We start from the raw sequence: 11,308 nt of genomic DNA, 5'->3' as shown, positions 1-11,308 counted from the left end.
ATCCAGAAATAACCGGATCGAAGGATCTTCCTTGCCAAAGTGATCCCATTCGTATGCGTTCCACAAAATCCGACATATATCTGTTCAATAAGTTTTACAGCATTGATGGCATCAACACATCTGAGAAGACCTAAGTCGGGAGTCCTCCTATAATGTATTTCTCCACTTAAAAAGAAAGTGGGGGCCATACGTCCTATCGACTTCTTAAGATTGGACATAGTATCTTAGGAATAAGTTCCAGACTCCAATTACTTCTTTATATCAAAATACCAAGGCAAACCGTCTGGTTTTGCTTCAACATGGAAATAATGGACAGGATGTTCTTTCAACTCTATATCCAAAGGATCAATATAATTTGTATCCGGATGTTTAATCATCGAAGCGATGGTGGCAATATCATCAGACAATTTATTGTGTATTCAGGGAGTATGTATGAACTCGATCTTACGAAATCTTTTGCATAACTTCTACACATATTGTATGGAAGGTATAATATTTGGGTTCTTCACAACCAATTCTCCTTGAAATTCATGAATTACAAGGTCTGAATATACAATAACCAACAACTCGTAGACATTCATGTCAACGACCATCTTCAACCCAAGAATACAAGCTCGTATTCAGCCATGTTGTTCATGCAATTAAATCGGAGCTTAGCTATCATGGGGTAGTGCTGAAAAGATTCTGACACTAAGACTGCTCCAATACCTTTTTTACCTTGATGATTTGCTGCTCCATCAAAGAATAATCTCCAACCTGGACATGATTCATAAATATCCTCAACCACAAATGATACTTCTTCATTGTGAAAATAAGTTTTAAGTGGTTCATACTCTTCATCAACAAGATTTTCTGTAATATGATAATCCAATGTTTGTGCCTTTATCATTTTTTGAGTCACATACACAATGTAAAATTCAATCAACAACATTTTCCACTTAGCTAACTTTCCGGTCGGCATTGCCTTCAGGAAGATATACTTTAGTGGATACATTCTTGAAATAAGGTATGTAGTATAAGAAGACAAATATTGACACAACTTCTGCGATAGCCACGTCAAAGCACAACACGTTCTCTTCAACAAGTGTAACGAGACTCATATGATGTAAACATCTTGCTTATATAATAGATAGACCTTTCATTCTTTCCTATCTCGTCGTGTTGACCAAGTACGCATCTGAATGCACTATCTGAGATAGACAAGTACAACGATAAAGGACTCCCTTCCCGAGGAGGAACCAATACTGGTGGATTGTACAAATAGTTCTTGATAGCATCAAAAGCAGTCTGACACTCTTCAGTCCACTTTGTCGGGGCGTCTTTCTTCAACAGCTTCAAAATAGGCTCACATACCATGGTTGATTGAGCTATGAATCGACTGATATAGTTTAACCTCCCTAAGAAACTCATCACCTCGTTTCTCGTCTTCAGCGGAGGTAACTCTTTAATTGCTTTAATCTTAAAAGGGTAGAGCTCAATACCCCTTATGCTGACTATAAATCAAAACAATTTCCCGGCTGGAACTCCAAAAGCGTATTTGGCAGGATTTAAATTCAAGTTATAACAACACAAATGATTAACGAATTTTCTTAGATGTGTCAAGTGATCCGAACTCTCAAAGGATTTGATAATGACGTCATCCACATACACTTCAATCTCCTTATGAATCATGTCATGAAATAAGGTCGTCATACCCTTCATGTTTGTAGAACCAGCATTTTTGAGGCCAACAACATCACCCTGTAGTGATATACAACCCAAGGTGTATTGAAAGCTATTTTTTCTGCATCTTCCTCATCCATCAGAATCTAATAATAACCTGTATAACAATCCACAAATGACTGCATTTCATACCTAGCACAGTTATCAATCAAAATATGAATATTCGGAAACGGAAAATTATCCTTCGAGATAGCTTTCTTCAGATCTTTATAGTCGACACAAATCCTGATTTTCTCGTCTTTCTTGGCAACCGAAACAACATTTGCTAACAAAGTTGGTTATTTTGTCACTTGCACCAACAGAGGTTCTATGTTCTTGGTGATATATTCTTTGATATTTAACCCAAGTTCAGGCTTGAACTTCCGAGCCTTTTGCTTCAGCAGATCAAACCTCGAATTAATCGGGAGTTTATGAGATACGACATTGGTACTCAATCCTTGCATGTCGTTGACTTCCCAAACGAACACATCCATATATTCAGCAAGCAAATGAATTAGGCCCTTTATCTGAGTTTCATTTATGTAGATGCTGATCTTAACCTCTTTAACACATTGTGGGTCTACCAGATTCACCATTTTTTTTCTTCTATATTCGGCTTATGCTGGTTTTTGAACTGCCGGATTTCCTTGGCACATACTCTGGTTCCTCACTTTCTTCTTTGTAATCATCAACTGCATCATCACCTGCCTCATTTTTTTTAACTCAGCTCGTGACATGACATGACATTGGCAGGTCTAAAACATACATTACTGAAACCATAAACAGACAAAGTTAGGGAAGTAGAGTATAACATATGAATAAATAAATAAAGTTTAAAAACAGAAGATGCTTTCATTCAAATTCGAAAACAATGCAAACTTTGGCTATGGAATAGGGCCATGTTGCCTTATTTGAACATCACGATGAAAATTTGAAAATTCAAACAGTTAAGAAAATGTAAAATGGTGGGTCTCGGGCCTCTTCCGGACTACCAACAATTTTATGTGCATGATATGATGACTTTCTACCGAGGAATTCGGGGGATTAGGATGGGCATGGAGGTCCAGTTCTGGAGAATTTCTCCTTGCTCAGCATCACGGATACCAGATAGCTCGACCTTTTCCTCAATAACAACATTGATTTTCTCGAATAGGTCACAGATTCCTTCCCCAAGGTCTTCATGCTAGGCATACTCCCGGACAGGGAAGGATTGATACAAATGTGGGATCGGCTTATCCAATGATTGATCATTTCTCTTCTTCGTCTTCATGTCACCATCTGTGGGGATGTACCCCAAACCATATCTGGCTCCCTTGACGAGGACCGAAATAGGCTCAATAATTCCTTGGGAATCTCTTCCTAATCTGAAACCTGGTTCAAAACTATTCAACCTGTCTGCTAGAGTTACTCCTTTCGCCATGAATAACCAGCTCTTCGTTCTTCCAAACGAGCTTCATCATCTGATGTAGAGTAGAAGGGACAGCTCCATCTATATGGATGAAGGGCCTTCCCAGAAAGAGGTTATAGCTCGTATCGATATCCAATACTTGAAATTTTCCACTGAATTGTGCCAGACCCATTTAGATGATCAGATTCACTGCTCCCAATGTATCTTTCTGGACCCCATCAAAGTCTCTTACGTTGACTTGGTTTTGTTCCAGATTCCCAAGGTCAAACCTTAGCTGCATCAATGTTAACAACAGGAAGATATTTAGACCAGATCCATCATCTACTAAGACGTGGTTGACAACCTTTTTGCGGCATACCAAAATTATGTAGAGCGCCTTGTTGTGTGACCTCCCTTCAAAAGGCAGCATATCGTCACAAAATATGATTTGGTGTCTTCGAAAAACTTGGTGAATCATAGCGGCCACATTTTCGCTGCTTGTGCCTATGGGCACATACGTATCATCGAGAGCCTTCATAGAGGCCTTCCCGTGTGACTGAGAACTCATCAGCAGGGCCCATACAATGATCTGGACTGGAGTCTTCTCCAAATTCATGACAATAGAATAATATTTCGGCAGCTTTCTTCTCCAGAATTTCTCCGACCTCGTTTGCTTATTGGCATTTTATCCTAATCCTTCTTTTGACCTCCGAGAGCAAGCTCGTTAGGAGTGTCACATCTTCCAGACCTTGTCATGCCTTGAGCTGCAACAGTTTCAATGACAAATTAGGCTTGATGAGAGTTTTTGATGCACAAAAGCAACAACCTTTGTGGGTGTCAAAATAACAAACTCTTTCTTCTCATTGATTCTCAAAGAAGCTACAACCTTTTCCAAATCATCGTGAATGATGTGAGTAATCATTTTTGTTCCACACCATTCATCGTCTATCTCAATCATATTGACATTGTCGCCCCCATAATTCAGCAACGGGTTGGTGTTGACATTTGGTTCAGCTGGTTGGAGAGAGACTACCTCTTCATCAATCAAATCCTTAATTTTGTGCTTGAGGTTGATAAAATCTTCGGTATCATGCCCAACACTGTTGGAATGATAAGCACATCTTTGATCGTGTATGTAGAATTTTGAATTGACATCCATGGGTTAGGGCCCTACATGTTTATGTATCCGGACGCACCCAGTCACTCGTACAACTTTGTTCGGCTTTCACTAAGCGCAGTCAAGTTCCTTGAGGGATTCTTCTTGAATCTGGGTCTGGGAGGGTCATAAATGCCTTGTTGAGGAGGAGGCACCTGTTGAAAACTTCTGGTATTTGGACGGGGAGCTTGGATTATTGAATATTGATTTTTTTTGTAGTTTGGTGATGGATATCGGTAATTCAGAGTGGAATTTTGGTATATTGGAGTTTGGACTTGATAAAAAGGAGGGGGTGCTCGGTATCTCGAATGCACGTTAGCATAGATGGTGGCAACACTCTGGTAGGGATATGGAATTTGGTAGGGTGGAGGATGATTTGGGTAAATGGGCGATGGATTTTTGTAATTTGAGGTGGACTTTGGTATAGTGGACTTTGGACTTTTGGATTAGTGGTGGTAGCATTCTGAAAAATTGGAGGAAGTTAGGGATGAACCATTGTGTTTAGCAAGCTTTGTGGGGCTTTTGGGAAGGACGAGAGCGACCTTGGGAATATGACGAGCTTCTAGGGTTTTCCTTCCCCCATATTAAACAGCAGTAATTTCCTCTCGTTTTTTCTTCAACAACTCTGAAGATCCCGGTGATGCGGCTACACAACCTATCTTTCCTGATTTTAAACCATCATCGATAGTCTCACCAATCTTGACTATCTCGGCAATTTTTTTCCAACAAGCAAAATAATTCTATCATAATATTTTGGATCTTGCATGCTCAAGAATACTTCAACGATTTCTTTCTCAGACATGGGTGGTCTCACCCTTGCCGCTTCTTTTCTCCACCTATAGGCGAACTTCCTGTAACTCTCGGTTGATTTTTGCTTCATCTTCTTCAAGGAGTATCGATCTGGAACAATTTCTACGTTTAAGAAAATCGATTGATAAAATCTTTGGCCAATGCATTCAAGCTGGGCCATTGCTTTGTTTCATGCAATGTGAACCATTCAGTAGCTTCTCCGCACAGGCTTCAGGCCTTTGCCACTTCAAACGAGCGCTTCACCCCTTTTTTTTAATTCAAAAGAGCAGGGTCTTACTTATTCTGGGGAGGAAAAACAAATAAAGGGATCAGAGGGCTTTATGATCGGATAAAGAGAAGGGCGTTGTTTGGTGTGTCACTAGGTCGGCGGGGGAACCCGTTGGTATTGGTGTGTGGGAATGGGAATGGCTTCCAAAATTCCCTTTAGCTCTACGGTTGACTAACAAGGCAGGATCCAAGCTAAAGAGCCGCATCAATAAAGCTTCATCCATTCCAACTCCTACGAGCTGGTCACAGTAGGCTCTCATATGCACCATAGGGTTGCCCAACCCTCCGAAGGTGTCAAACATTGGGATCTTGAACCCTTCTAGAAGTTCCAAATTTTGATGAATTCACAAGTCTTCATAACTAAGCCCCGCGATATCGGGGACGCATTGGAGCTCTTTCATGGCTTTTTTGTTCTTTTCTTTTGTGTCAAACATTAACTCCTCCTATGCCCTCCACTCCTTTTCCTGTTCCTTGTAATGTTCCAGCTCGAAACCGTGCACATCGTGCTCGCAGGAACGAGAATTTGGAAAGTGGCTCTCCTTGGTAGACTCTGAGAATTTTGAGTGGTTTGATAATTTTGTGTGTAAGTTAGAGGATTGGTATTCTGTTTTAAGTTGTGGTGAGATGTTTGTGGATTAAAAGTATTTTGATTTGGATTTTTGTTTTGATTTTGCGCGGGAGAAGCAGTTTGATGGTGGGCATTTTGAAGATGGGGTGGCATTTGGGGGTGGTTGGTTTGAGGAGGAGGTGGATTTTTGTAGGATACATGGGGATTTTGGGTAGTCAGATCTATATTTCATGGATAATGAGCAGGTGTAGATGCCTGGTTCTGGGTTGGATCCATATTTCAGGAAGGGAAGTATATTGGAGGTCTCCCATCAGCAACGTTAGCAGCAAAACCTGGCGGAGGGCAGATCCTGTCGCCTTTGCATTTCCACCCTCATCTTTGCAATCTGCTGCATTAGCTGCAGAATCAACTCATTCTGGTCTGCTACGATGGGTTGAGCCATTACTTCTTCATTATTATCCCTCATAACTGTCTTTCCTTTGTCTTATCTTTGTCTAGGAAAGGAATCTGCAGGACCTTTTGATCTGGTTAAGGGCCCGTTTGGATGGGCTTAATAAAAGCAGCTTTAAAAAAGTACTTTTGAAAGTGCTGAAACTTATTTTTAAAATAAGCAGTTATGTGTTTGGATAAAAGTGCTGAAGTTAAAAAAAAGTTGTTGATGTGTTTGGCAAATAAGTGATGATAAATAGCTTTTTAAATCAAAATGTCTGAAATGCCCTTAAAGCTGTTAACATAATAAAAGTTAATTAATTTATATTTTACAGCCATAAATAATTTTATTTTTCTATCATTCACAATTTTTTTCTCATTACAAATTATGTATAAGAGGAATATAAACTTATTATAGATTTTAAAGATATTTAATTTAAATAGATCAAAGAACGATTTAAGATTTATTTTAGTTTCGTCCATAGGTAATAATAATTGTCTATCATTCATATATTTTTTTATTATCACAAATTATTTATAAGAGGAATATAAATTTTGATATAAGTTATATGTGCAACTTATTTTACATTTTAATAATATATAATTTGAATAGTGTCTATTATCCACATACTTCTTTATCAACAAATTACTTATAAGAAGAATACTTCATATTTCAAAAATAAGTTGTTTGATTCAAATACAAATATCAAAATAAAAGAGAACACTTTACTAACATAAAAGTGGAAAAACTAAAATAATACAAACATCAAACGTTACCAATTTCATTAGCAATCATGTCACGAAGTCCTGTCCAATAAGTATCATTTTGTTCTTCCATGTTGTTTTCTTCATCGTTAGTGTTTGAACTTGAGCCAAATTCGGAGTCAACCGATGGAATATATCTCTCATCCTCAGCCGTTTGAAATGCATCATCCACATTGCATTTTTGTTTGATATAATTGTGAATGGCCATAGTAGCAAGTACGATGTCCGTTTGAGTATCAATATTATAATAAGGCATATCTCACAAAATAGACCACCTTGCTTTCCAAACACCAAATGTACGCTCTACTATATTTCTACATGAAGAATGCATATAATTAAATTTTTTAATGTGTCCTCTTGGCTCACGCAATTGACTTGTTGCACCACGACGAAAGTCGGGAAGATGATATCTCACATTGTCTCCTTTGTATGGAGCCATATATTCCTTCATATGTGCATATCCTGCATCCACTAAATAATATTTGTTTCCTAAAGGATGTGGAATGTTAAGTTCTTTTCTACGAAGAGCCTCACCAAATATACGACTATCATGAGCCGCTCCTTCCCACCCAGCCCATGCAAATGTAAAACACATATTAAAATCCACAACGGCAAGAATATTTTGAGTCGGATAACCTTTACGTCCAATATAAGGTATTTGTTGATCTTGTGGCAATCTAGCTTTGACATGTGTGCCATCAAGTGCTCCAAAACAATCCTAAAAAAATAGGCATGTGAACTAATTAAATATAACAAGTAATACTAAAAAAATATAGGAGTTAATATTTTAAAAGATCACTCGACTTTCACAATTTATTTAATAAAGTCATTGACTTTTTTAAGATATTAACTCAAAATATAGCAAATTAAAAGTTGTTACTTACCTTAAAAAAAGGCAAATATCGCTCGTTACATGGCTTGTGAGCTCCAACACCATCATTATAATTCAAATGTGGTTTAATAATGTCTCTTGCAAGTTTAGAAACAGCTTTTAAAACACTATGAAAGTGTCTATTGACCGTCTCCCCCGAATGTTGAAAGATATCTTGTATCATTCGGTTTCCCGCTCCATGTGCACAAGTCATTAAGAACATGCCTAACATTTCATTTATGGACATTCCACGGGTGGGCTTAAGTCCATATTTTTCTTCTAAATCTTTGGATAGATTAACAAACACCACCTTCTTTAACCGAAAATTTTCATAACAACGAGTTTCATTTCCTTGTAATATCTCTTGAATAAATATATATCCGGAACGCTTTGATGTAGGACAAGGTTTTTTGAATAAGTATTTTTCATAATACATTAAAATGTATTTACCTGCTATCCGGCATAGAGACATCCATTCTTTCTCGTTTTGCTCTCTCCTACTTTGTTCTAGTTCTTCATCTTCTTCATCTAACAAATCACTTAAATGAGGTGATATGGTAAAGTCCAAATACTCCATTTAACTACAAATAAAAATATCTTCAATTAAAAAAAATCAAAACTATAAAAGTTTCATTATTTCACAAGTAATGACACATATTTTTACTTGCTTACATTTACATAAATTCAACATAACAAACACCTATATGTAAATTCAACACAACATATACATTTACATAAATTCAACATAACAAACATATTTAGATAAATTTAAACTTCACTTAAAATAAATTAACCATACAATGATAATGTCCAAAACAAAATCCAAGATAATAAAAAAAGTTCATGCGTACAAGCATAATGTCAAACATAAAAGAATAAATTACTTTTTCAATAACAATACATTTTCACACTTTCTTAAGGTATAACTCATAGTTATACTCCATCCAAGACTTTCGAACTTCATCCGTAGGCATCTTAAGAAACACTTGTCGAATGTCTTTTTTAAGAAACATGTTCACAAAGTAGTTGTACATTTCACCCCTTTCAAAAATATTGGGAATATTTGCCAAAAAATCCATACACTTGTCAATGGTGGGATCATCTACCGCATGAGATGTAGCAGTACTTTTGTTAGACATTAACTCTAGTAAAGATTGCATATCTTCTTTCATTGATGCAGCTGTAGATTTTGTCTTACTTTTTTCCACTTGATTACTAGTTCCAATACCATCAGTTGAATTTGGTCTTTTTACTGATTGTTTAGGAAACATAGAAGAATTCATCTCTTCTGGATCATCACTTTCATCACCCCCTTCATTATTAGTATTAATGAAGTGCTCCATATCATCATTATCAATACCATTTTGTCTTTCTTCGTCACAATCTACCTCACTTTCAAAAAATTGGGATTGATTTGAGGCACGTGCTCTTCCCCCCGTAGCAACAATATCTGAAAATAATGCATCATAGCGAAACCATATCAGTGAAAGATCCTTATTCCTAAATTTTCTATATCGAACATCCTCCTATAACAAAAAATGAAACAACAAATTTAAGTAAGTAAAAATGTAACTTTAAAATAAATAAAAAGATATATAAAACAACGTGAAAACTGTACCTTAATTTTTCGCTTCCACCAATCATCATCTGCCATAATTGTATTTTTAGTGGCATCCCATCCTATACCTGTATCTCCTCTCATCAATTGCTTAAAAAGAGTCCACTCAGCTTTCATGCCATCCCAATGATTTTTCATTTGTATTTTTGTATAACGTCTTCCCGTTTTTTCATAGAATGCTTTAATCGTATTTTTCCATCCATCTTTAGATAAATGAGTGTTTGGTCTATTTCATTTCCTAATCTCTAATTCACGTAACTCTATAAATTTGAGATGAGCATCATTATCCCACTTAGCATTAGTTTGTGTTTCAGACATAGTGTAATTGATCTGAAGATGAAACTGATAAGAAAATTTAAAATAACATTAAACTAGTTCAAAGAAAAATAAGAAGGAGCACATTTAAGATTCGTTGGTTCGAGAACAAATTATCTTAAAATAATTTCACTATAAATTATCTTAAAATCCCGAATAACCTATATTATAATTTTATTTCAATTAAATATGAAATAAACTCAAACTAAAATTAATCCCGATATTAGTAGGAAAGGGATTCCCAAGCCTATTAGGATTTGATATATCAAAACCTACCACAATTGTAATATGTACTATATATATAAATACTCATATACTTTCATATACTTTGACTAACCAAAACAAGTGGTTATTACAATAGAAAAAGAAACACAAAAACTCTAGAGAGAGAAAAATGGCCTATTGTTGTATTTCCTCACTTATGCAAACTCTTAAGCAACTCTTGCAAGCTAAATCACCTTTGATTTGTGAAAGTTTTATACAACAACATGTTGAATCTTCTTATCAAAGTCTATGTACTCTTCAAGTTTTTCTTGAGGATACAACAAATGAAGCCAATGATATTGAAAATCTCAAAATTTTAGAAAATAAGATCAAAGATGTAGTCTACAAAGCAGAAGATAGAGTTGATTCATGCTTAACAAACATAATTCTAGCTCATAATGAAGACGATCGCGAAAAGGCTGGTAAATTCTTCAATGAAGAATTACAACAAATATGGCTTCTCTTCTTCTCAAATATGGCTCATAATGAGGTATTACTAACAAATATGGTGAAGGAAACAGAATGTCATTCTTCATTAAAAGGATGAAGAATTAACAGTAGCTATACATAGAAAACAGAACACCAATTCGGAAGTTATATTTTCAAAATTAAAACACAAAACAGGAGCAATAGAGAAACCATGTATGGAATCCATTAATAACAAAGAAAAAGGTAGAAGAAGAGTCGGAGGCAGCACAAAAATCAATATTAAAATGGACAAAACAGAACGAAAACGAAAGAGGCATAAGAAGAAAAACTTACTTGATAAAGAGAAGAAGAAGAAGAAGCAGCCGAAACTTTGGAGAAGAAGAAGAAGCAGCCGAAACTTTGGAGAAGAAGAAGAAGCAACCGAAACTTTGGAGAAGAAGAAGCAGTTCAGCAGCTGCCAAGCGTGAGAATGAAAAATGGAAAAATGGAAGAGAATGTTAGGGTTAAGGATGGGTAATTTGGGTATTATATAAAAATATTAAGGGCAAAAGGGTAAAAGTACGGTCAACTTAAAACAGCTTATAAGCTGGAAAAAAAAAGCACCCCTACCCCAGCTTTTAACTTTTGGCTTAAAATAAGTTTTTTTTTAACTTAAAATAAGTTATTTTGAAACTTGCCAAACAGTCAAATAAGTCAAAAACCAGCTTTTAAGTCAGTTTGACCAGCTT

At 36.2% G+C, this 11,308-nt stretch overlaps 2 protein-coding genes across 2 annotated transcripts; both read right to left on the bottom strand.

The window, feature by feature from the left end:
- Positions 1 to 595: 595 nt before the first annotated feature.
- LOC138348666 (uncharacterized) lies at positions 596 to 1,356 on the bottom strand. The gene is made up of 2 exons (XM_069298232.1): positions 1,174 to 1,356; positions 596 to 964 (listed from the first exon to the last, which is right to left on the bottom strand). Exons 1-2 carry the CDS (start codon positions 1,354 to 1,356, stop codon positions 596 to 598), a joined length of 552 nt encoding a protein of 183 aa, XP_069154333.1.
- Positions 1,357 to 8,733: 7,377 nt separating this feature from the next.
- Positions 8,734 to 9,874, bottom strand: LOC138348393 (L10-interacting MYB domain-containing protein-like). The gene is made up of 2 exons (XM_069297612.1): positions 9,573 to 9,874; positions 8,734 to 9,480 (listed from the first exon to the last, which is right to left on the bottom strand). The coding sequence occupies exons 1-2, from the start codon at positions 9,708 to 9,710 to the stop codon at positions 8,860 to 8,862; spliced, it is 759 nt and encodes a 252-aa protein (XP_069153713.1). The 5' UTR covers positions 9,711 to 9,874; the 3' UTR covers positions 8,734 to 8,859.
- Between the last annotated feature and the right edge of the window lie 1,434 nt (positions 9,875 to 11,308).

This window comes from Solanum lycopersicum, chromosome 5, assembly GCF_036512215.1.
Source record: "Solanum lycopersicum chromosome 5, SLM_r2.1".
NCBI lineage: Eukaryota > Viridiplantae > Streptophyta > Magnoliopsida > Solanales > Solanaceae > Solanum > Solanum lycopersicum.
Note: the sequence above shows the minus strand (reverse complement) of the source record. Positions and strands in the feature narration are given on the sequence as shown.

Bases quoted from the DNA above. Each gene is read 5' to 3' on its own strand.
- LOC138348393 (XM_069297612.1), bottom strand. From the start codon at position 9,710: ATGAAAAATCATTGGGATGGCATGAAAGCTGAGTGGACTCTTTTTAAG. The intron at 9,481-9,572 runs GTACAGTTTTCA...TTTTTGTTATAG, and splicing joins GGTGGAAGCGAAAAATTAAG to GAGGATGTTCGATATAGAAA.
- LOC138348666 (XM_069298232.1), bottom strand. From the start codon at position 1,356: ATGGTATGTGAGCCTATTTTGAAGCTGTTGAAGAAAGACGCCCCGACA. The intron at 965-1,173 runs GTACTTGGTCAA...ATCTTCCTGAAG, and splicing joins CAGATAGTGCATTCAGATGC to GCAATGCCGACCGGAAAGTT.